The sequence below is a fragment of the Gallinula chloropus genome (genome assembly GCF_964237585.1).
Source record: "Gallinula chloropus genome assembly, chromosome: 2".
In the NCBI taxonomy this organism is placed as follows: Eukaryota; Metazoa; Chordata; class Aves; order Gruiformes; family Rallidae; genus Gallinula; species Gallinula chloropus.
The window spans coordinates 106335713-106362112 of record NC_140086.1 but is presented as its reverse complement, the minus strand read 5'-3'; the positions used below and the strand labels follow the sequence as shown (position 1 = coordinate 106362112).

Here is a 26400-nt window from a genome sequence, read left to right as displayed (position 1 = left end):
AGGAGCCTCACTTTCAGCAACTGATAACTGATAGGATTTCATTGACTCTGTGATTGATAGCAGAGCTGTGCCTCCTACAGAATCTGGCTTTGAGCAGATGTCACAAACTCACTCTTGGAATGTCCTTTTAGCATACAGAGAGCAGTTATCCTCCCCCAACCCTCTGCAGACACATCTGTCTACATCAGGCTTCTTTTTTTTCCACTGGTACCCATAACAAAACTGCACTGTACTTGTGCTGGAAAGTATTTACTGTCTGCATTTAGGTCTGTAATTGCTTTTATGTGTTAGTAATTTCCAAACCTTCCATAAAAGCACTGAGTATGAATCTGCTGTTTCCCTAATTGCAAAGAGTAATTAATTGATCATATCTGTCTTCTTTTTTTTTTTTTTTTTATTGTCCTGTGGGCTAAAAGATAATGATGTGCAATGTGGGGGATACTCCTGCTGGAGATAGTATTTCTGCAAATCCTGCAAAGCATAACTAATGATCTGTGGAGTACCATCTGACACCCAGCGAACAGGCTGTCTGCTCAGACTTCCCCCACACCATGTGCATACATATGTACTCGTGTTTTGTATTCTGTGGTGTGAGCAAAACCGGTCTTTGGTTAATATTTTAGTAACTTCTCTTTCTCATTGTTCTTACTAGCAGCAGTAACATTTGCAATTTCAGTGTGTGGCAGGAAGCAGGTTTCCTTTCTTAAAGGACATCTGAATGAATTTAGAGGCCGGAGAGAAGGACGCCTTGCAGTTCACGTTGCTGCAGTCTGTCAGAGAAAACAGGCTACAAGACAGATGCTGATGTATCTAAAAAACAAACAAACAAAAACCTGAGTCTTATGGATTTTTTCCTCTTTCCAAATGCATAAGCTTAAGGAATGTATTAAAGCATCTGGCTAATTCACGTACCATTAATTTTCTAAAGATTACATATGCACACCCAATTAGACTTACATGACTTTTTAAATAAAAAAAGAACATGCTCTTGTATTTATATTTTATAGCTGTGCCAAATTATTAAAGGATGTAGAAGGAGAAATTTTGTAAGAGAAATACATAGTTCTTCTGGCAAAGTTAAAAGCATCAGTAGGGCAGAGCCTAAGTTTAACTTAAAAAACAGAAACACACTTCTTTTTCTGCTAACAAATGGGTAAATGGCTTTTTAAAGACACGAACCTGTTTGTTAAAAACACTGAGATACAGTCTGCCATCGGAATAGGCATCAGCCCTGATGTCTGAGGTCCTTTTGTATTGCAGTAATACGAGTCATCTTCCCTTTGTTTCTGTGTTGTGGACTGCAGTCAGTTGCTGCCAGCTGCTGTTTCTTGAGGGTTTCATAGTCTCAAACAACTACAGGGCCATCATCCTCCAAAGGCTTTGTGAGGATGAGTGCCTGATGCTAATGGTGTACATCCCTGCTCACACTTGTATGGCTCTCTACCAGCTTAACTAAGAGGCTCGTACTCCTCAGAAGACTAATTTGGATCTTGGCAAGAGACAGGAGGAGGAGTGTGGGATGGAAAAAATTAATCTGTCTCCTGACTACTGTGTTCATCTCTCTAGTACCTGAGTGTTAAAGATGCTCAAATCCTCAGAGCCTATGACGTTATGTTCTTAGCAGTGAATTCCTGTGAGGTCTCCTAAGCAGCAATGTGGCTGGTGGTTTGTAGCTGCCTGCTTTATGTTGGGCTTTTCTGGTGTAAAGTTGCCATGGAGATCAGTAGAGTTTTAATGGACCAGGGCCCACAGAGTTTGTCCTGTGTGTGTAAATCTGTTTGATACCTATTATAGAATATCTTGAGTTGGAAGGGACCCATAAGGATCATCGGGTCCAACTCCTGGCTCCACACAGGGCCAGACAAGTCAGAGCATGTGACTGAGCGCGTTGTCCAGACGCTTCTTGAACTCAGCCAAGCTGGGTGCTGTGACCACTTCCCTGGGGAGCCTGTGCCAGTGCCCGACCACTCTCTCAGTAAAGAGCCTCTTCCTGATATCCAGCCTAAACCTCCCCTGTCGTTGCCTCATGCTGTTCCCTCAGGTTCTATCGCTGGTCACCAAAGAGAGGAGATCAGCGCCTGCCCCTTCACTCCCTCTCGTCAGGAAGCCATAGACATCTAACTATCGGATTCTGTCATATTGCTCACATTTAAGGTCCCTTTGCTTTTCTGCCTGATTCCCCTGTGGGAGAGCTGAAAAACTGCCATGCAGTGCTCTGATGCCAAAAAAGAAAAAGCAGAACAATTTTTGGTGTTGGTACCTGCTGTCCCAGGGCCCATATAAAAGCAAAGTCTGAGCCCTGAAGGATTGTTAATGCAGGTATTTAAGCCCTGTAAGCTAGAAGGAATTTTTACTTGCAGAACTTTCCTAGGCTGGAGCTTTTCTTGTGACACCATTAAGCACACTGGCTGTCTAAACTTGAAAGTTGTTAAGAGGCAGAAGCAGAAATCTTGCAACTTGGGAGATGTGGGAAGGAGGAATCTTCCCAACTCATTTTAGAACTTGTAAAGCAGATTAAAACATGGCGAGGAGTGTGTGCAGAATGACTGCTGAATATAAATGTCTCCTTTACACTTGTAAAGGATACAGAGGCTCCACGTGCTCAGTGGCATTGCTGGGAAAGCATCAGTTAAAATGCTCGAGTCTGACAAAGGCTTTAAGGATGCTGGGGTAAACAGTGACTCACGTTGGTTGAGAAGCAGGAAGGAAAAAGGTTCAATGATACGTGCCCCAAGCTGGATTATGAAATGAAGCATCCCAAGGGGTCAACCTGCAGGCAGTGGGATTTTAGCCAGGCACTGCTGATCTGTAGCCTTCAAAGGCAGAGAGCCAAAGTGGTTCTCACTGGCTCAGCAGCAGAGCTGTTGGGTCTTACGGCGCATATATGTTTGTGGAGTGTTATGGGGAGAAACTTGGCACGTTTCTAATTTTAGAGCAAAAGGAAACAGCGAGCTGATTAAGAGATTCAGAAGGAAGGGTTACAAAATTTAAAGCTTTGAAGTGGGTGGGTGGGGGGAGGAGAACAGGGCAAATGTGGGGATAGATTCCTTTTTTCTTTTTTTTTTTTTTTTTTGAACATCACTTGCTCCAGCAGCTGCTGTGGAGTCCTCTTGCACACACTGCCTTGACCACAGGATTGACTTGAGGGGAATGAGGCTTCTGCTGTGTTTATCTCAAGGAAAAAGCTCCAGTCCTTGCAACAGAAGCTAAAGCTTGTGCATTTTGAAGACAAGCATGTGAGCCTGTTGTACTAGTGGAAAGGCCTAACCACAGGGATCAAAAGCATCTTCTCCTCCTCCCCCATCTCCTTCACCACTCTTAACAATTTAATCCATAGCAGTTTGTCTTCATGGGCTGTAATTGATCTGTCTGTGATTTAGCTCATCAGATGCTCATTAAAGAGCTTGCAGCCTTTCTTATTCATGAGGAGTGAGAGTCAGGAATCCAAAAACACTTTGTCTTTGTCTTAACTGGATTCCTTTAATATTCTGGGATTCGGGGAGGCTAATAAACTTACACGAGCTATTATTTAAAGGTGAGCTGCCAAGTGAACATGAAGGATGATCCAAGCACCGCTGCTATGCCGAGCCCGCTCCAACATCGGGTGTCAGGTGTGGGCAGCAGAGGAAATTGCTGATAAAACCCCAGCAAGAAATTCCTTGCTGCTCTGTGAAGGGTGTCCCACAAGGCCCTGCCCATGTGTGATGGGATCATGCAGCTTGCAGTGGAGCTCCTGCAGCTACATCTGCAACGAAGGCGGCACTTTATGCTAGCAGTGTCAGCGGGGTACACAGAAGTGTTTGGTGTGTTGTGTATGGAGCTTGGGCTTGACATCTGGTTTTCCTTTTTAAGCGCTGCTATTGTTCTGAGCTGCCGCCTGTGCTCTGGCAGGGCCTGTAACGATGTGCGCTTCCCACGTTGCCGGCACACACATGCTCAGAAACTGCTCCTCGCCGTCCTTTAACGAGGATGTGCTGGCAATCTGCAAAAGAGAACAATACCCCTGGGCTGCAGAAAGCAGTTTCCTTTCCCCGGTACTTTAATGAACACTTTGAGACATTTCCAAGCTGTAGGAAGAGGAGATGGGTTGGATGTGTTCTCACTCAGCTCCTTTCCAAGCCTGGCTCCACATGTCAGAGACTTCCAGAAAGATGACTAATTCTGTACAGTTATTGAATTTACTGTGTAGTCATATGCATAGTGTCATCAAACTGCTTCTGACTTGGAAGTCTCTTAAGTGACTGCAACCATAATGGGCTCTTAAGTTCTCCATGGTCTTTTAAGATGGCAGTTCCGCATGGGAACGTGTGCAGCTGGATCCTGCGCCTGCACCAAATGTACCAAGTTTGTGAATCGTGGGGAGCTGCAGACAGTGCCCCACGTTGAGGGATCTGAACCCTGGCAGGGCATACTGCTCTTCACATGAACCAACTTCCTAGTTGCTGTGTGTATCAGGATTGGGAAATCCTTGGCAATATTTTCTAATTGCTCAAAGTCACAGTATTTATAAATACTCTGTGCTTGTGTTTATAATTGTACATTTTCCTATGTAAATATTAATACCACATTGTTCTTTCTTTGTAGTGTACAGAGGCCAAAAAGCATTGCTGGTACTTTGAAGGATTATATCCTACATATTATATGTAAGTAGTCATCACTTTCCTCTTTGTGTTTTCTAGTGCTCAAGAGAAAATTAGATTCTGTAGGATCTTAGTGCTGCTCTTTCAGTAACCGTGCTTTTCCCATAACTTCTCTGAGACCTTTTCTCATTTAAAAATGAAGGTGCAGTAAACTTTTTCTTTGCCCTCCTTCACAGTGTCCCATCTCTTTCCCTTTTGTCCTTATTTTAAGAAGCGTACAGACTTGTTTTGCCACCCAGTCCAGGTGACCTTTCCAATTGAAAATGAAATGCAAGATCTTAAACAGCTCTTATTTCAGAACGCTGAAAGGAAACCTAAGTAGAGCTGTGGGAGAACAGTTCTCCTGTTGTTTTGAACATGGGCAGGTAATCAGGCAGAATACCAAGAATGCTTTGAAAGTAAATTTGTCCCTGTGCTAATACTGTTGTTTGATTTAGGGAGTTGGGGTGGTTTGTTGTCAGTGGCATAACTGTCCTCCTTATGAGTGACACCTACGTTCACAGCAGGCTCGGGTGTGAACCAAATGTCAGCGACCCGTGGGTGCATGATTGAGGATATCTGTGAATTGCAGTTTTCTGGTTTAAATTGCCCACAGCAAAACCACAAAGGTGGAGGAAATGTGTGGGTGGGAGATGTCTTCTGTGTGGATTTGAGGAGAGAAGGGAGATAAATGTACTAAACTTTGTCCTTGAGTTGTGTAGCTTTATAATTGAAAGCAGCTGTAAGCATAAGTTTAAAAAACCAGTAATAATAAAGGGGGGTGGAAGAGTAGGTAGAAGCAATAGGTCATCTGTTCCCTGAGCAAACTCTTCCTTGCTGGAGGATTGGAAATTGTAATCCTTATGCTGCCCAAGAACTTTCCTCTCTTCTCTCCACCTCCACTTCATCTGCCAGAAACGGGAGAGAAATGCTAGAGACAAAAAGCAGTCAGGAAGCCCAGCGAGAAACAAAGCTCACTGAAATAATGAAACGCTGTGTGATTTAATCATCTGCAACCCTGAGTACTGACTGCTTAGGAAGTGTTTGTGCCTAGAACTCCCTGTCTTTTTTTTTTCTTTTTTTTTTTTTTCAGGTGACTGAAATGTTGTTGAGAATTACTCATAAATGGTTGGCCAGAACAGATGGGTGTGAATTTAAACAAGTTCATTTTCTTTGCAAGCTAATAACAGGGCTCTGGTTCCACCTACATTTGATTTTACTTTGCTGCAATGTGGGAAAGAAGCTGGGATGTTAAGAAATCACGAAAGTCTCACTGTACCTTGACATTCAGGTCATTCATCATCACCTCATGTTCTGTTTATGTTTCTGCCCACATGCTTTTCCAGCTCTTCCTTGGTAGCTACTTGGATACTGAGTCTTAGTTCAGACTGCTTGTGCCACAGGTCAATACAAAGCCCTGCAGAAGCAAGGGGTACAAAGGGGAGGCTCGCTGTCTGCAAGAGATCTGATGCGTGCAAGGTTGCTTTCTAGCTGGCTGCTTCTTGGTGACTAGTTTACTGTTATCTCTGTGTGCTGAAATGGATTATCTTCTGGAAAAGCAGTGTGCCTATTTTGCAGTCCATCAAAGAGGTTAATTGGAATTTGACTTCCTTGAAGTGGTGTTGATGGATTATTGGTTGGTTTGGGAGATCTTTTAATGTGGAGGGAAAACCATTGTATATTGACTATGTCAGGTCAAGCAGAAGGCTGTTACTAGTAGCTGTGTGTGGTTTTGGTAGCTACTGCAGGCGCCCTGTTACCTGAGTCATTGCACAAATATATTATATCTGCCAGTCTCCTGGATGGTCTAAGTAGTGGGGAAAAGGAAGGGGAAAAGGTGGGATGTGTGTGCTCAGTGATCGTTGCGGTGGTGACCAGTGTCATGTTTGTGCTACTGTTGTTACTGCAACGATGAATTTCAGTGGGGAGGAAGAAATACAGAGGAAAGACACTAAGTATTTGGGGATGGTAAAGCCCAGGGGATAAATGATGTGTCACAAGTGAAGAAATGTGGAAGGGGTAGGATAGTGGGTATTTGAATGCATAGGAGCCCAGTAGGTTTAAAGGGGCCTTGCATCAAAATGATAGGAAGGTCACTGATGTCTGTGGTGCCTGGGGCTTCCTACTGTTACATCTGCAATTTCAATTTCTGTTGTCTAGGACCTCCAGCTGCTTCCTACCCACACTATCTTTTCACACCTGTGTAATGGAGGAGAGGCACACCGCCAATCTCAGTATTTTAGGGTGAAGTCCCATCGCTTTGGCACTTGCCTGACCCTTCACTGAGTTAATTCAAATTACAAATCCCACATAAAGTTGTTCATTTTAGCGCATTCGAGTCAGTGTTGAATCAGCTTGGTACAGTTTTTGGCAAACACTGGTGGAAAGGGAAGGGAGTATTCTGCGTGTTGTGGGGGAGCAGGCATGAATAGGATTTTCTCCATCAGCATATGGTTGGATGTTAAATCATCTAAAGGCCTAATATGTAACTTTATTCTGAGAGTGTCTCCTCTGTGCAAATCTAGATCTGGGATGTACTGTAGTGAAATGGGTTTTATTTTATCTTACAACTTCCAGAACAACCTTCTGTAAAAAGCAGATATATTTAGTCAGATGAGTTCGCAGTAGATTCTATTCCTTTCTATCATTGGTTTTCTGACAGAAGTTTTTTCTACCCATTTGGCATAGGTGGCCTATCCTTTGGTCTTGAGATGGTCTTTGGGGACTTATGAAGCCCAGAAATGCAATCCTGTTTAATAAATTCCCGGATTTTTGGCAGTATGTCACATCTCTCTTGGAGACGCTTTGTATTACAATGAAAAAATTGGCTTGTCAGCTCAGAAAGCCCAAGACCTGTGTCTGTTCACAGATCTAGTGTGGCACACTCAGACCAAAGCATCCCTGGACTGGCATGTCCATATGCCCTATCTGTCCTGGGTAGGCATGTCCTCCTAGAAGGTGCCTGCTGCTCTTCAAATTGCCCAGAGTAATAGAAATCCAAGATGGCCTGTCGCATAAAATGGTTGTTTGCTCTTATCGGAAGTTTAAAGGAAAGATAGCTGAGTTAATCTTTCCTGTAAAGGCTCTACTTCAGACATCCTAAGACAGAGATAAGACTGTCTGCTCAGCAAGAGGAACATGGGATAAGAAGTCAGTGTGCCAAAATAAATGTACTGGAAATTCAGCTAGATCAGGGGTAAAACTTGCAGTGAGGTGACTGTTCTTCTTTTGGAGCTTAAGGGTTGAGTTGTTTTGGGGTTTTTTTTTTTAGATTTTAATTTAATCTGCCTTCCAGTGTAATTATTTGAAAAAGCTGTAAGACACATTGCTCAAAGCTTTCTTAAAACTTTTTGGTTATGCTTTCTGTATTAACAGCTAGGGCAAAGGTTGGAAGTCTCTGTTAGAGAAATAATGATTCATCTCTCTGTCCAAGTAGTAAATTATATTAGGACCTTTTAAATTTTTTTTCCCCAGTGGATGTAATTGTTCTAGCCTTCATAGGTCAACAGTAAGCTTTAGTTTAATTCAAGCATGTTTCTTCCAAATGTAATTCTGTTTCCTAAGGCTAGACTGAGGAATTGATCATTTTCCAAACTCTCTGCCTCCGCTGTGTGAATCTGTTAAGATATAGCTCATTTCAGACCAGAAGCATGATGGAAAGCTTGCCAGGAATTGGAGACCTACATTGGTCTTCTGCTGTTGATACAGAGAATTTCCAAGATGGTTCTTAACTTCACTAACCAAGCCAACCATTTCATCTCCTAATTTCTTGAGTCACAAGATACTGGCAGATATATGTTTTTTTCCTGCTTCAGCAAAAGTTTATGCAGCCTGGAAAAATAAGTAAACAAATATAAAGCAGAGAAAGGAATTAGTCATTGGAGTCTAATTCTTATCTTTTGGAAAAGCAGGGAGCCAAGTTATCCCTGACTTTGCTAAAAGAATTAGATCATATGTCTCCCTGGATGCACAGAAGGCAGTTCAGAATTAGAGCTGTCTCAACAGATTTGGCTCTGATCCTCTACAAGGATCCTCATCCTACTCTCACTTAAATAAGCAAGCTCAGTCTTATTCTGGATGTACCTGAAGTGCTGATGGTTGGTGGAAAAGACAGTCAAGATGCTTCTCTTACTTGGCGATAATGTGAGTAATGACATCGTGCATACATTAGATTGTGAAACCACCTTCTCTGTGTGCACATGCTAGCAGCACTTAAGATACTCCAGTTGTTGTTTTCACTCCTGAATTGGGAACAGCGGCTGCCTTACGTTTTGCTGCTGAGGAGCTGTTTGATTAGAATGACTGTGAATGTCCCCCTCCTTACAGGGTGAAATATGTTCCATGGTATGCCTGACCAATCCTTTCTGTTTATTTTTCCTCCTGTTGTTAGCTACCATCACATCAGAGCTTTTAATGAGGTGATAAATTCCAGATGCGAGAACCTGCATGTTTCTAATCCTCTCCTTTCCAGGCTCCCTGGCATGTTTATAAACCAGCACAGATGCTTTTGAGTATGAGTGGTAAGCATGTGTCCACAGCAGTAGAAATACCGTTGCTTATGTCGCTGTGGCAAGGAAGTAGTCACCCAAAGGGAGGGGCCTGTCTGACTTAGAGAAAATAGTTTTGGTGCTATCCAGTAATGAGTTGGATTGTTGAATTTTTAAATAATGTGATGTTCTAAGAGAAGTAGTGAGGAAAAGAGAGTAATTGAGATTAGAGAGTCTGAGATTAATGCAGGTGGGAAGACTTCTCAGGAGACCTCCAGTCCAAACTCCTGCTTGAAGTAGGGTCAGCCATGAGGTCAGGCTAGGTTGCTCAGGGCTTTATCCAGTTGGGGCTTGGAGAAACTCTGAGGAAGGAGAATGGTTTATGTGGCAAGGTTTTGGTAGTGGTGGTGGGGCTTCAGGGATGGCTTCTGCAGGGAGCTGCTAGATGCTTCCCCTGGGTCCACCAGTGGGGCTCAAGGCTGGACCTGCTGCTGACCAAGGCCAAGCCCATCATCGATGGTCATAGCGCCTCTGTAATCACATTTAAGAGGAAAAAAACCCACAAGTGGACACTCTTTATTGACAGAGAAGGGAGTGAGAATATGTAAGAAACTGTGCAGAAACAAAGGTCAGTGAAGAAGGGAAGGAAGAGGTGCCCCAGATGCCAGAGAGAAACCCATGGTGGAGCAGGCTGTCCCCCTGCAACCAGTGGAAGATGATGGGGAGCATTTGCTGGGGGGACGTGTGACTCTGTGGGAAGCTGTGTTGGAGCAGCCTGTTCCAGAAGGTCTGCACCCCATGGAAGCTATGCCAGGGTAGCTGTTGAAGAGCTGAAGCCCCTCTGGGAAAGGACTGACATTGGAGAAGTTTGTGGAGGACTGTCTCCTGTAGGTAGGACCCCACACTAGAGCAGCGGAAGAGTGTGAGGAATCCTCTTCCTGAGCTCATGATGAACTGACCACAACCCCCATTCCCTGCTTGGGCGAGGGGGGTAGGATGGAGATGATGAATAAAGTTGAACCCAGGAAGAAGGGAGGGGTGGGGGGAGCTCTTCAAAGATTTGGTTTTATTTTTCATTATCCTACTGTATTTTTATTGGGTAATAAATTAGATGCATTTTTATTCTGTGTTGAGCCTGGTTTGCCCATGACACTAACAGTGGAGTGATCTCTCCCTGTCCTTATTTCGACCTGTAAGCCTCTCATTATGTATTTTCTTCCCTGCCTAGCTGAGGAGGGGAGTGTTAGAGTGGCTTTGGGCATCTGGCCTCCAGCCAGGGTCAGCCCACCACAGAGATGGTACAGCCTCTCTGGGCAGTGTGCTCTGATGCCTGTCTGTCCTTTATGATGGATAAGATCCACATATCAAGTCAAAACATCTTTTTGTTTCCGTTTACATCTATCATCTCTTGTCCTCCCACCTTGTAGCACTGAAAAGAACCTGAGTCCATCTCCTCAGTAAAGAAGTACTGAGTACTGGCACGCTGCTTTTGGGTCCCTGTGAAGTCTTTTCTTCCCTAGGCTGAACAGGCTCAAGTCCCTCAACATCACAGGGCAAGTGGCAGCTCTCTCTCGGTGGCCCTTTGTTTGAGCTCACAGCAGTTTAGCAATTTCATTCTTTTTATTGGGGCCATCAAAATCAAATGTAGTTTAGATGTGGTCCAACAAGTGCTTAGTTAAAGGTGATAGTTACTTCCCTCCAGCTACCGAATAGGCTTCTAATCACACTGTCCAGAATGCTGTTGCCTTTTATTGCTTCCTTGGCTGTGTGGGGCTTGCTACCTACCATGACCCTTAGGGCCCTATCAGAGCTGCTCCACAGCCTGCAAAATGTTCATCTTTCCCACAGGCAAGACTTTATGCTTGTCTTTATTCAATTTCATTAGGTTCCTGTCAGGCCATTCCTGCAAACAGTCTACATCTTTGAGTGGCAGCCCTGCCCTTGAGCTCATTGACTGATCTCCAGTCTGCTGCCATCTGCGAGCTTGGTCAGAGTACTCTATCTCCAACTCCAGTGATATGCTTGTCAACAGGACAGGGCCAGGCCTCTCTGGTACTACAAGCTGTTACTTCACACCCTCTAGGGAGGGCATGGCCTACTGACCACTGTCCTCTGAGCCTCACTGTCCAACCTGTTTGATTTTGTGTGTGTTTATTGCATTTTTGTTTTTTTTTTTTAAACCATCTAGCTGTGTGCCTGCCCAGACTGTAATATCCAAACTTGAGTATAATGATATTGTGGGAAATGTATGGAAAGCTTTGTTGAAGTCAAGGTAAATGGCATCTGCTGCTTTCCGGCTTGCCCACAAATACCATTGTTTTACCTTACAATGCTCTCAGGTTGGTTAGGCATCAGTTACCCATGGTAAATCCATGCCAACTGTTGCTGGTAATTTTCTCCTTCACATGTGCAGGGTCATGTTTCAGGAGGACTCACACCTTGATTTTTTGCAACAACTGAAAACCTACTGGCTTACAGTTCTTCAGATAATCTTTTTTGATCTGTTTATGAAGATAGGTGCAACATTTGCCTTCTTCCAGTGGCTAGGGATCTCCCTCAGTGTCTGTGACTTCTCAAAGATTCTGAAAAGTGGCCTTGCTATGACATCGGCCAACTCCTTCTCTGCCCTTCATTGGAGTCTGTCTGGTCATATAGACTTAATGTGTAAGTCCTTTTAAGTACTGTGTGACTTGATCCTCTGAATTACTACTTCTGGTAATTCCTTTGCCTGCTCCAACACTACCTGTAAGCACAGAGGCTTGGGTGATGTTGCGGATGAACAGTTGAAGGTGTTGGATACCTCAGCCTTACCTGTCACCACTAAATTGCCCAGCCCAGTCATCAGAGGCTCTGCAGTTGCTTTGTTTTTCCTTCTACTGCTGCTGTAGTGATAGGAGCTCTTCTTGCTATGCTTGGTGTTGCTTGCAGGTATCAGGTGTGAGGTCTGGCTTTCCTGACATCACACCTGTGATGATTTCTAAAGGCCTCCTTTATAGCCTGTGCCTGTTTACACCTTCTGAATACCGACTGCATTGGAGCTCAGCCGGGGACTCTTTGTCTAGAGTATGGTTTGACACTTTGCTGTTGTGCTACTAGGTGAAAGGCCTCCAGAAAGAAACATTTTTCCAGCTTTTGCTGAAAGAAAATGTTACCGCTGCTGTTGGCAAATACATGAAGAGCAGAAGCAGCTTAGGGCAGTGCCAGCTCAAAACCTCTGCTGATTCTTGTTATCTGAAGCAGGTCCTGAATGAATGTTAAAAGCATGTGCAGGTAGAAGTGCTGTATTTCCAGGCTAATATGTTTCTGCCATAGGAAGTATTTTACTGCACACAGCAGACAGTGCACGTGTGGGTATTTATGTTGATTTAAATGGTTTAATTTTTCATATAGAATTAGCATGGGGACACATGTAAACCTAAAGGCGGCGTGACTGCTTATATTCTTCATTTTCAAGACACGTTCCTGCCCTGCATGGGAACAGCTGATTCTTATTCTGGAGAAGAATGCTGGTTGTGTTCTGTTTGTGGTTTTTCTTTCACAATTTCTGAAATACATTTCTTGGGCACTTCCACACAGTTTCCTCCTTTAGCAGATTAAATGTTATTGTATTGATCACACAGTTGTATTCATCGGGGTTTTGAATACAAGCCCCTATGTGCTTGGTGGTCAGTCTATAATAATAATTTTGTGTGTTACCAAGAACCTGCAAATTGTTCCAGATGAAGAATTTTTTTTAAAGTTATTTTTTTGTCACTGTTACTCAGATAAGTGAGAGAACACTTCTTCCATCAAAGTGTGTACAAGAGGCTGGGAAAAACCCTCCGCTCCAGACACAAGGCACGCTGCTTGATGGGAGCTACTTTCTGCGCTCCACATCCTGTTATGTTTACTGCTTTTAATTAAGTTGGCTTTCCTGATGATATACTTAGCTTCCCCATTGCAATTACAGCTGCATGAAGTGTCAGCAGGTGTGTGCTTAGGGCAGTAATCTAGCTGTTGATTTATTCTTCCATTTGATTTGCAGCCAGCATGGAGGAGGGAGAGGGGAGGCAGCGTAATAGTTTTGTACACTTCCAGGCGCCTTGAATGGCTGGCACCGTACGGAAACGGAGACCTGGATGCAGGCCAGGGCCACCGATTTACCAGCAGGCAGCTCCAGGAAGAGCCTGTTTGCATATGTAGTTCAATGCAAGAACGTAAGTGCACAGTTTGTATTGTGAGGGAGACAGCAGTAATTACCAGACCATCTGTATAGGAAGGCAACAAACCCACCGCCATTGCTCAGTCCTGCGTGGCCTGGAACAGTGAGGTTATAAACCACCACCACTAGCTTCAGCAGTCTGTGCTCTTGAGGTGGTGTATTTCATGCTTCAAATAAGGGGCTAGACTCCTTTGGTGCTGATATATCTGCTGAGGTTGTAGTCCCCACTGCTGCCTGTAATCATGCAGCAGTGAAGTGCCTTGCCACACGCTTGAATTTGCTTCAGTGGATTGGTCGTACAATGTACGACCTCAGGAGAATTAGGCTACCAAATTAGCAACCCACTCAACTTGCTAGAAGCAAGTCCTGAGGAGGGGAGAGGGATTTAGTATCTTGGCCTTCACAGGGAATCAAGCAGGTGACTGACCTAATTTGAGATTTGAAGCTCTGAATGATTTTTGAGTTGGAGGCTGACCAGGCACAGGCAGCTTTTTGTGAGAAAGGAGAAGAGGAGGCAGTCTGTCTTCTAGTGGGGTACTCCTCTGAAACCAGACTCTGGCTGGTTTCTACCTCTGGCTGAGGTGAAGCAGGGAACCCAGTTTCACCCACCCCCTCTCATTTCCAGGGGATGCAATAACCACAGTTGTGGCTTATCGTGAGTTTTTCCTGTTGGGGTTGTTTGACTTGAAATATTCATCAGAGCATTCTCTCTTCTGTGTCATAAGCAAGAACCCAACTGCTAATAAACAGTTTCTTCTGGCTTTGTGACAGTAGGGCAGGAAGATTTGTACCTGGCTTGAGTTCCAGTGCACTGCATCAAGGAGCACTTGGCCCCAAAATCATCCTGAAGCTCCTAACCTTTTCTGGATAGGGAAAACCTGAATTAAATTTTTGAAAGACTGGGTGGCACCTGAGTGTTAGCCATTAGTACCTGCCTCCTTCTCTGTGTCTGAACCTGCGGTGGCTTGGTGATGAAGAAAGATTTCTTATGCGTTAGTATGTTAAATTCAGGCTGGTTGCAAATCCATGGACATCCAACGCCCCCTGCCAGCAGATTGCTTCTAATCTCCCAAAGCAGTGATTAGATGCAGTAGGACTGCTTGCCCACTGGGAGCAGCTTGAGATATGAAGAACTAATTGTGTTTAATAAGGGTCCTGATGTTTAACTGGAAGTCCTCATTCGTCTTGGTGTGTGAAATTTTCATTTCCACATCCAGAAAATTTAAACTGCTATCATACAGATAATCTATGTCTGGCTCTTGCCAGAGCCTTAAACCAGGCTCTCTGCTTTGTTCTCCTAAAGAAAGGCCTGCAGCCTGTGTGAAAAATAAACAAAAAAAACCCCCAAAAACCCCACCAAAACACGCCCACACATGCAAATAAGCCCCACCCCAAAAAAACCCAACCAAAACCAAGCACCAAAAAAACCCCTCAAACCAACAAAAAGACCCCTACTAAAGGTGCTGTGAATCATAGAATCATAGAATGGCATGGATTGGAAGGGACCCCAAGGATCATAGAGTTCCAAACCCCCCAACCTCCAGGCCTGGATCTACACAAGGTTGCCCAGGGCCCCATCCAACCTGGCCCTGAACACTTCCAGGGATGTGGCATCCACCACCTCTCTGGGCAGCCTGTTCCAGCACCTCACCACTCTCTGTAAAAAACTTAACCCTAATATCTAATCTAAACCTTCCCTCCTTTAGTTTTAATCCATTCCCCCTTGTCCTGCCATTGCCTACCCTTTTAAAAAGTTGAATCCCCTCCTGTTTATATGCTCCCTTCAGGTACTGGAAGGCTGCAATGAGGTCCCCCCGCAGCCTTCTCTTCTCCAGGCTGAACAAGCTCAGCTCTCCCAGCCTCTCTTCATAGGAGAGATGCTCCAGCCCTCTAATCATCTTTGTGGTCTCCTCTGAACCCTCTCCAACAGTTCCACATCCTTCTTGTATTGGGGGCCCCAGACCTGGACACAGTACTCCAGATGGGACCTCACGAGGGCAGAGTAGAGAGGGACAATCACCTCCCTGTCCCTGCTGGCCACCCCTCTTCTGATGGAGCCCAGGATACCATTGGCCTTGCGAGCTGCAAGAGCACACTGCTGCCTCATGTTAAGCTTCTCATCCTCCAGAATCCCCAGGTCCTTCTCAGCAGGGCTACTCTCAAGGAGCTTTTCTCCCAGTCTGTATCTATGTCTGGGATTCTTCCAGCCCAAGTGCAACACCTTACACTTGGCAGTGTTGAACCTCATTAGGTTCACCTGGGCCCACCTTTCCAGCCTGTCAAGATCCCTCTGGATGGCTTCCTTTCCTTCTGTTGTGTACTGCCACTGGACAAAGCCCAAGCCCCAGCAGCTCTTGCTAGGTTCTGCCACAGGAGGGGTAGAGATTTCTAGATGGACGAGTGGTGGCTGGAAATCCGTACCATGAGATTTGCTGTCTGCAATCAACAAGGAGAGCCCCTCTACAATGTGGCTTTCCTCTTGGGGTCTGAGAGAAGAATGCTGGGGATACAGCAAGCCCTCAGGTAATTGAAAGTTTGTAGGAGGATTGGTTTCCTAAGAGCGGCTGAGCAAATACTTCTCATCCCATCACAAGCAGGGGAGGATTTACCGTATTCTGCTGAGTTTTTGCACAGAGATGGTGTTTTATAGGCTCTTCACCTGAAGAATAATTGAGAAATATTCCCCTTTTCAGCTGTTGTCTGCTCTTACTTTTTATGTCTCTGTGAAGGACAGGAGCCAAGTATCTTGTATCTTTGTAGGAGATTTTAGCTGTATCAAGGCAGACAGGAATCTAATCTGAGCAAATACTGTTTCTGTCTCTCCTGTTTCTACTCTGTAGAAAAAATGACCTGACATCCCCTTTGCTCCTTTCACCTTATGTTTTCTGATGTAGTGAAGGGCTGAGTGATTTATCAAGTACCTGCGTAACTGTACCTCTAGCACTCTCCTGGGTACCAGCAGCAGTGTTTTACTCTGAAGGACAGCCCTTCCGCCACGGTCACGGCTGCCTTCAGCTGTGAGGCGGTTATATTTGAGATCATATGTACTGTTACATATCAGGGAAAACCAGACCTATGTTGTACAAGGCACCTACACATGATGGGAGATAAGCGTTGCTGTGTGTAACAAAAGAGGAGATCAGACCACTTTGGGACTCAGGTACTGAAGCGGGACTCTCGAGTGCAGAACTGGACCGGGGTTTAATTTCTGTGTTCAGAGGGCTGCTGTATCAAAATGGATTTGTTGGGGTAGCTTCTCCACCATGCTTGTAGCGTTAAGCTCCTCCACGAGTCTGGTGGACTTGCTGATGCACGTAGTCAGTAAGCTGAGTCTTCCCTTACACAGCAGGAGAGGTGATAGCTTTGCTTTGAAAATTGCTTTTTATTGAATGATGGCATTGCACATCCCGAAGGCTCTGGAATTGATTAATCAATGGTGAAGTAAACGTGGCAGAAAAATAACTCCTCTTTTAGTTACTTGGTACGCTTTCTATTGATCCTCATTCCTTATCCTTCAGGTCTAATTGTGAGGCTTGTGGCAGCATAGTCCTGTTGAGCTCGGTGGCATTACTCCTTGTTGGTTGCACAGCCAAAACTCTGAGCTTCACCAGAATTGTTTCTGATAGTCACTTTGTGGTGGTCGTCTGCTTTGGTTTTCTTCTTGTTCTGTGTCTCGTTTGATTTTTCTCTGTTTCACTATATCCCAGGAGCTGAGTTCCAAGCAGATGAAGTTAATATTTTTAATTTAAAAAAACCCCACACAACTTTTTCATTATAGAACAAGTAAATATGCACACTTCAGCTATCTGCCTTCACGTGGGCTCAGCACTGAGTCTGCATGGAGGTAACCCAGTCTGTGGTCTATCCCTTCCAGTTCTTGTGAGCCATAGTTCTGCTGTTTTGCCTGTGCCAGTATTTGCACCGCAGTTGGGACTTCCTTGGCTTCATCTGATGCTACTGCCCATTCCCCCCCAAATCTTTCTCTTCTGTTCTTAGTTTTGGTCTGTTGCTACATCCTTCTTTACTCCCCAGCTCCTTTTGGTTACCCCATGTTAAAAAAAAACTGCTGTAGTTTTTTGTATTCCAGTGAATCCCAGTTTGCTTCATAGACCTTACATGCATGCAGCAATCATTTAATCTCTCAGTGGCATACAGCCTTTTTTGGAATTAAAGCCGTGCTTGTCCATAGGAGGCTGGTTAGAAATCGTGCTGTTTGCTGTAACTGGTTGGGAGGCAGGGGAGGGAGGTGGTGCTTTTCTTTCACCTTCCTATCCTCTGTCCCTGTATCTGCAGTAGGGTTTCTGCTACTGCATGTGGACCAACAATCTACACTTTGTTTTCCTCCTCCAAAAGACATTGCTAATCAAACATCACAGGTTTGGGCGTCATGACGCAAACAGTGCAGAGAAGAAACCTAAGAACATTACAGCCTGCATTTCAAAGGGGTGGTGCTGACCTGGAGCACCCACAGACGGTGAGGACAGGGAATATTGTCAGACCACAGAGGCCGTACAGTCTGCTGAAGACTGCAGTCCTTGCTTTACCCCTCTGAATTCTCCAGTTTTCAGCAAGTGCCAATCAGGGAATTATTTTTAGATGCAGTTCTTTGTGGCAGCAGCAGGGACTTATTCAGCTGTGTAAATGCAGGTGTAAAGGGAAAAGAGCTTCTAGACCATTTTGTTGAGCATTATCATCTGCAGAACACACGCCAGTATGAGGTTTGTTTGTGGGTTTTGGGTCCTGCCATATACCTTTGTGAAACTTTGTGCCTTGAAGAAGGAAGTTGAGGGCCGTGATTTGAGTGTGAAGCCGTACAGAAAGTGTTGCTGTGATCTGAGGGACAGCGAAACTCTGATCTCTGACACAGCGGTTCCTCCCTTGGCGTGCTGGCAGCACGAGTTGTGGGGTGCACAGATGCATTCACTGCACTCTGCTGAATTATGAATGGAAACAGGTGCCATAGTCAGTCACATGGCTGCCTTCAGAAGAGACCGTGTGCTTGGTGAAGTTGCAGATTAGCGAACTAATTAACGGATTGCGCCTTATCCTGTGTGCTGGGTTAAACTTTAGTCTAAGAAATGAGCGTTCCCCCAGGGAAGTGCAGGTCTTGGGATCATTATTGACTTGTGAAAGAGGGAAATTGGCTTTACAAGACTCTTCTGTAGGAGGTGGGCTTAGTCTAGTTCAGATTGATAGTCAGGCTCATTCTCCTTCAACTGCATTAGGCACCACCAGTCTTTCCCAATTAAGCAAAGCCAAAGCACAAGGGTAATATAAAGAACATGCATATCAATTCAATAAATATGTGTGTGTGCTTAATTTTTGTTTTCTGAACCAGAGTCTTAATTCTGCTGGGATTTGCTGTCGGGCAAGAAGTGAGAGTACCTCTAAGACTGATTATGCTTAAGGTTGCATGTTGCTTCATTAAAAAACTGATTTTATTGATGACTTTTGCCAGCTAATAAATACAGCTTTTGTAAGTAAGTTGATTTCTTGTAATTGGGATCGATCTTAGCAGAGGTTGGTTTTTTTCATAGCACATTGAATTAAGAACAAGAGATCAGCAGAGCTTCCGCAGAACCATGACGGCAGCATCAGTAAACAGGCCATTTGTTCTTCCAGCCTTTTTTGGCACATCTGGGGAATAAAAAAAGCCAGTCATTATCATGGTATCTTCCTTGATTACAGGCTCCCTACCTACAGGTAGGTAGGTACCTGTGTCCACACTCTCAGGCACGCCAAAACCAAAATCAAGTGCTCGTTTGGTTTTATGGGTAAAAAGTGAAAGGGTTACTAGTGCCAGATCTCCACAGGATTTCCCTCTGAGTCATGAGACTGGTTTAGCTTCACAGATCCACCCAGCGACTGCAATGCTCAGCCTTGGATGAGTTGCCTCGGAAAGCTTACTGGCTGTTGCAAAACCGAGCTTCTGTAAACACAGTCATGGTGAGAGACTCCTCCATCCTTTGCATCATTGTTTTCAGCCATTTCAAAGTGCAATCATCTGTGTAGGAGACAAAACGTGTCTTTGATGGCCTGTTTGTTTGCCAGTCAGTGGTCTCAGGAGCTTCATAAACATTCAGGAGTTTGAGCCTTTCTGTCTTCCAGCTGGTACTTCAGTCCTGTTTTGCAGGAAGAAAAGCTAAGTTGCTGAGACACTAAAAATGGTGCTGACTTGTAGCCTAAACAACTTAAAGATTAAAAATAAAAAGCAAATTCATTCAGGTACTATACTCCTCATACAGATGCTTTTTTAATTTTGGTGGTTTTGAATGACCATAATTATAGATCTAAAAATAACCTTTTCCCATCTTTTCTTGCTCTCAGATGCAAAATAAATGAGGCAAGGGTGAGCATGGGGGAGGCATACGTGCACCCTCCCCGGTCTCTCTGGTTTAGTTTAATTTCTAGTACAAGTTCAGCTCCTAGGGCTTGATGTGGAAAACTGCTGTGAAGTCAGAGCCCAGCCAGGCACGTCCACTCCCTGTCCTGCTTGTGGTCAGGTGTAGGCGTCTGGCCTGACAGAGCCAGTGTGTGGAGGCAGAGATAAAGACTGCTCACATCTCTAAAATCTTTCTTTCTTTATAAGGGCATCTAGATTTATGGTCTCTGTTTCCTCTCTGCTTTTCTGGCTCGACAAGTCTTAAAAAGTCCTTGCTGTGCAGCATCAGCATCAGCAAAAGGGGCAAGTGCCCATCAACATGGATGAGTTGCCCCAACCAGGTATATTGAAGAGCAAAAGGGGTACTGTGACCACTGGCTTAAGAGAAGGCAAAGGCTATCACCCCATTTCATAAGGGGCCTGATCTTGTCCATGTGTTGAACATATGGGTTAATCCACCTGGGGAGCGTGGAGGAGTGCTCAGTCCTGATCAGACTGAAGTTAATTGTGTCTTGCTAAGCTTTGTGATATCTGGTACCTTTGAGTATGAGCAGTTCACAGATTCACAGAACTGTAGGGGTTGGAAGGGACCTCCAGAGATCATCAGGTCCAACGCCCCTGCTAAAGCAGCTCCCCAGCTCATATTGCACAGATAGGTGTCCAGACGGGTCTTGAATATCTCCAGAGAAGGAGACTCCACCACCTCCCTGGGCAGCCTGTCCCAGGGCTCGACATGTCACCCTCACTGTGAAAAAGTTCTTCCGCATGTTGGTGTGGAACTTCCTGTGCTCCAACTTGAGGCCATTGCCCCTTGTCCTGTCTCCACAGACCACTGAAAAGGGGCTGGCCATTTCCCCCTGCGTCCCACACTCAAGATATAAACATCAATCAGATCCCCTCTCAGTCGTCTTCTCTCAAGGCTGAACAACCACAGTTCTTCCAGCTTTTGCCCATAGGGGAGATGCTCCAAGCCCTTAATCATCTTCATAGGCCTCCTCTGGACTCTTTCCAGGACATCTCTGTCTTTTTTTGTACTGGGGAGCCCAGAACTGGATACAGTACTCCAGGTGGGGACAGGAACAGTTGGACTGGATGATCTTAAAGGTCTTTTCCAACACTGTGATTCTGTGACTCTGTGACTCTGTTAGGGTCATGGCAAGCTTTAAAGAAGAAAGGTTGGAGACTGGGTCGCTTTCAGGTTCAGGGACAGCAAAGTGGGTGTTTTCTCTTTTGGCATGAGCAACTTTCTCTGCTTGAGTCTCAGACTGGGTGCTTGAGTGTATTAATAGAATTTGCTGTGCTGATCGTGTCAGTTCCTCCAGTTTGCTTAAATGAATCCTGCCTACTTGTCATCGGAAGAACATGGAACTGTTTTAACTGGCAAAACAACGGATTATATATATCCAAAGAGCATTCTCCTCTGGCCCCAGTTAGAGGCTGGAACCCCGTGTGCCTTGGTGTATTTTGTGAGTAGAGGCTTGTTAATGGGATGTGTAAATGTGTAATTATTTGTACAATTATCCAATCGAGGTTTTTTTTTAAGCTTTGCATAGAAAAATGGGGGCACAGTCATCCAGTTAGGCAAATCTTCCAAAGCCAGGTGCTAAATTAAATCAGCACATTGAGCTTACAGATGTGAACACCCTTAAAAAAATTTGTCCACCTGTGGCAACCTCCTGTTTTCTTTTGGTCTGTGCATGTGCTAATCTGAATGTGTTCATCCAAGTCTGTCACATACCATTGTTTCTGTGTTACCTTTGCCATTTTTCCTACTCACTACTGAGTGTTTCCTTGTTATGGGAAGTGGCAGGTACCGTAGAAATTGCTCAGAGGATGCTGAATGTACGTGCTGGCTTTTAGTGGAGTTGTACCTCCTGCTTACAGTGGTTGGTGCTATAATACCTCTAAAACCAGTTCTATTCTGTATGAAATATTGTGGTGGTTTGATTTGGGTTGGTTTGGGTTTTTTTCAGAGGGAAGCTTAATTAAATAATGGGAGGTGTTGGTAGTTGCAGTCTGGTGGAACTTCGAAGAAGCAAAAAATGTCATTAAACGTGCAAATAATGGTGCACTTGAAGCTTTATCTGCACTTTGTGGTCTCTCTGTTTGGAAGCTGCTGATTTGCAAGGGATGACCTGTCTGGCAGTTCTGACCTTGCAGTTCCTGTTTGATGCAGTGAATAAAACCCCAGAATGGCTCATGTTTGAGTCTGCAGCGTTCATTTGCTGGGAAAAACCTCACAGTTAGGCAGATTTTCTTTATGATGTGTCCCTCTATATAGAATTAAACACTACATTCAGTCTTTTTGAGGTGGCTTTAAAGTTAGTATGTAGGAAGTATATAACATGCAGGCAGTTTCTGAGTAGCAATAGAGCTGTGCCATGGATGCATACATGTGACTGACAAATTTATCCAGCCAAGGGTAGTCTTTGCCTATCCATGGACTCACAGAATGGTTAGGGTTGGAAGGGGTGTTTAAAGATCATGGGCGTGGGCAGGGACATCTTTCACTGGACCAGGTTGCTCCAAGCCCCATCCAGCCTGGCCTTGAAGATGCCCAGGAGGTTTTGCCTCCCAGGCTCGTGGCGATGTTGTGAGCGATGCCTTGGGCTGGGGTGCAAACGGTGTCAAGTTTGGGGGTGCTGTTTTAACCTGGGTGATGACCACTCCCCCTAATGCCCTTTTCTCTTTATGTTTCTACAGATGTCGCTCCTATGAGGATTGCTGTGGTTCAAGATGCTGCGTAAGAGCTCTCTCTATCCAGCGACTATGGTATTTTTGGTAGGTCAGAGCATATGGGAATTCTATGTTTGTCTTGTTCTCATCTCCTCATTCCTAGGACTTGAATTGGGCTATTGCCAGCCCTAGCACTTTAAAATGATGTAAGTACAAGTATGTAGTAGCGTGTATGTGTACTTATAAATGCAAGAACTTTAGTTTTTTGCTTATAAAATCCTCCTGATATAGTAAGAAACTGAAAATTGAGTTTACTGATTTCAGGTTGACTTTGTCTCTTTCTATATTCTGCTGGCTTATACAGGCAGCAGTCCTGCATTTATCCAGAACTGCCTGTCCCAGCTACCATGAAGCAGTAGCATTTGTCCAGTTTTCCTGGGCATTCAGTTTTAAAAGAGGATTGTATAAGGAAGATTGTGCATTTAGGCAAGGCCTAAGACAGTCTTGCATGGGGAATTGAGGCTTCAATTAAGCTGACTTCAATTATGACTACAGGGATTTCAGTGGAGACAACAGTAAAGGAAAAGAAGGCAGAAAGATTTGAGCTCATGAAACCAGCAGCTCGGTAATCTGGATAAAGCTTAAATTAATCACTGTTATATCCATAATGAAAAAATAAGGTAAATCATTTTTGGACAGGAATTTAAGAAAGCACCTGAAGAAAACCTTATTATAGTAGAAAGCAAAAGCTCTCCTAGAAAACCTGATTTCAAGCATTTTTGTATCGAATTTGGAGACTGCTTAAAAAAAAAAAAACCCTTCAAAATTGAAATGAATAAACAGTGACAAACAGAAGCCTGATATATACTGTAATGCAGAGATTTCCCAAAGCTGACTGTGGGATTTCAGTGCACAATCCTTACTGATATAACCAGAGAGCTCTGCATCTCAATCCCTGGGGTGACGTCGTAAATCTCTGTTTTTCTGTTCAGAACAAATCCTTTGCAGGAACACTGCCAAAAGGGAATGTATTAATATTGGCTCAGGGAAACAGCACCTCCCTTTGCTCTTGTTTCCACCACAGAAATGAGAACAGAATTTGTCCCTTTGCATGAAATACCTCTCACTACCATGCAGCATCACACTGTTCTTCTTGGGCACCTAGGAGTGTCCCCAGGGGAGATAAGCATGGTATGTAGGCTTGCCTATGGCAAACTTCAGTGGCCTCTGTCCAGCTTCCATCCCTTCCAAAAGAGCACAATTGTCCTTGTCTTCTAGTAAAGGGCCTTGAAATGAAGTGGCAGTTAATGGCAGAAGAACCATTTGGGTTTGGGGGAGCTTGCATCAGTCACTAGGATGTCTGGTGACTCACCAAGGAAATACAGTGAGAGCCACCGTCTGAAGAACGGTATCTTCTGATGTGCCCTTGCTGCACGTGCCTGTTTGCACAGCACCAGTGCAAAGGAACGATGAGGACAGTTCAGAAAAGGAGCTGGGAAGATCTGAAACAAAATGATGTCCTTTTCTTTGAGAATGCATATCCCATCTAGGAAGCACAAAGCAAAACGTGTCATCTTCAGTGCCAAATGCCTCAGTCATCTGGCTTGAGGTTAAAGTTGGCTGCTGTATTTCTCATGGGGGGAAAATAATTACAGTGTTGAGTAATTAAAGAATATCTAATAACCTTCTTTTAAGGGTGACTGCAGAAAAGTATTCCTCTTTGTACAGCCAGTTCCCCCAAACCTCCTGGCCAGCCTCGATGCTGTAAAAGTGAGGCTAGTGCCCAAGAGATGCAGTTTCAAACTGTATGAACTTCAGTTCAGCATCCTGGTGACAAAGGACTCTCTAAATACTCCGAAATATGGTGCTCTCAAATGACATTGTCCTGCTCTCAAAAGACAACCTATGTGAGAAGCCCCTATAAACCTCTTACGCTGATGATTGCTAGATGATACCCTGTTTCTCTCAATGACCAGTCTGGATTTGAGAGTTGCCTGAATGTGGGTGGGTTTTGACTTCTCTCTTCTCTTTACCAAGGTTCCTTTTGATGATGGGAGTTTTGTTCTGTTGTGGAGCTGGTTTCTTCATCCGAAGGCGGATGTACCCTCCTCCACTAGTAGAAGAACCTACTTTTAACGTGTCTTACACCAGACAACCAGTCAACACTGCATCAGGTCAGAGACTGATCATTAAACAAGTTTCACTAACTTCTTATGTTTGCCAAGGCATTTTAAAAGGGTGGTTTTGGGGGTTTGGTTAGCTGGGTTTTGGAAACTGGGATTCGGACAAGGAGTTGCACCTGCACTAAACCACGCAGCCGCCCCCCCATGATGAGTGAAGTCTTTTGCTTTCCAAATGATGTAATTCAGCTGCTGCAGTATTTTTGAAACCCAGAGTGACTTTCAGACCCTTTCTGCGGTGATTCCTGTGTGTCTGTGCCAGAGGCTTCCTCCAATGTGGGTCACAGCATCTTCCATATGTTTCCATCTGGTCCAGCGTGGGGCCTCCATGGGCTGCAGATGGAACCTTTGCTCCCCATCATTTTCCATGGGCTGCGAGGGGACACCCGCTCCACCACGGGCTACAAGGGAATCTTTCTCTCCAGCACTTGGGGCGCCTCCTTCCCCCTATTCTTCCCTGGCCTTGGTGTCTGCACAGCTGCTTAGATCTTCTGACTCCCTTCTCTGGTGGCAAAAAGCAGCTGCTTGCAGTTTTTTTTCCTCTTAAATGTGATTCCCAGAGGCGCTGTGACCATCGCTGATGGACTCGGCCTTCCTTGGTCAGTGATGGGTTCAGCCATGAGCCGGCTGGTGTTTGCTCTGTTGGGCTTAGGGGAAGCTTCTAGCTGCTTCTTGGAGAAGCCACCCCTGCAGCCCCCCTCTACACCAGAGCCCTGCCACACAAAACCACAATGTTTTGTTTCACGCTGGCTTGGAAGAGGAAATACAGCCGAATGTTTTGTTTTGGGAAGGCGTATCTCTCTGAAAACTTGTTGCCTCAAAATGAATCTTCTGAACCATTCTGTCTCCCTGCAACATTATGGCTGCATCAAGACAGACTTCTTTGGAAAGTGTCCTAAACCCCTTTCTAGCCAGTTGTGACCACAAGCGTTGTGCAGAGGGGCAGCATTCAGGCTCTCTGCCCTGTCACCCCAGCTGATGTGCCTTGCGCAGGCTTCAGAGATGCTCCTTCTTGTGCTGTTCTTACTCATGACCCACAGACACGCATTTTGCACACACCCACCCCCCTCCCCATTGGTCTAAAAGGATAAAAATACATCACAGATGCAACTAACATTTTACTTCACCCTTTTATTTTTTCTAAACCCGAAAGGGATTTTATTTTAGGGCTTCCATTCTGCATCTGTTTTTCTGCTTGACTGCACAAACATTTCCACAGAGAGTATTTATTTTTCAGCGGTGGGGAGGGAGCCAAACTAACTAAACTGTATTTTTAAGCCTGAAAAATATTAACCTCAAGATTCTGTGAACAGGGAGTGTCTTTGGCTGGTTTGGCAAATACTGGATTTAATTTTAGAGCAAGGTTCTAGTTTTCAATGGAACACAAATTGTGGGCAAATACAAACATGAGCCCTTTGGCAACCTGCTTATGCCACCAGCTTCCAGACTGTTATTGCTGTTTCTTAAAAGCTTTGGGCTCTGAGCTAACCCAAACATTTAAATTTGTTTTTCTACTTTTCCTACTATTCTAGGAAAATTCAAGAGCAAAAGTAATGGGAATTAGTAGTCAAGCAAGTTCTCATTTTCCTCTAGTTTCTCTTCCAGATTTGGTAGCAGTAGCCAGCTCATAGTTGAGGTGGAGCCCTTGAAACGTGGCTCCTTGCCCATCTCCCTCCTTCCCTGCAGAGGTAACGGCAGCATCTTCTGCCATGGCAGCAGCAGCCTGGAGGTGGGAGTGCTTTTTCTGTGGGCCTGACTGGGAAAATGGATCAAACGCCTCACCTGCCAGCAGCAGTTTGCAGGCCTGGAGGTGTCTTTCGCTTTAGGTCTGGCCTCCATATCCCTGGACTGGCAG

General features: G+C 44.7%; 1 protein-coding gene across 1 annotated transcript in view; it reads left to right on the top strand.

Annotated features, from left to right (window-relative positions):
- VOPP1 (VOPP1 WW domain binding protein) overlaps positions 1–26400 on the top strand; it is a 69029-nt gene that overhangs the window by 40681 nt on the left and 1948 nt on the right. Inside the window, exons 2-4 of the mRNA XM_084260326.1 lie at positions 4585–4643; positions 22393–22470; positions 24403–24539. Of these exons, the coding sequence (XP_084116452.1) occupies positions 4585–4643; positions 22393–22470; positions 24403–24539 (274 nt within the window). The remainder of the gene's footprint in view (positions 1–4584; positions 4644–22392; positions 22471–24402; positions 24540–26400) is intronic.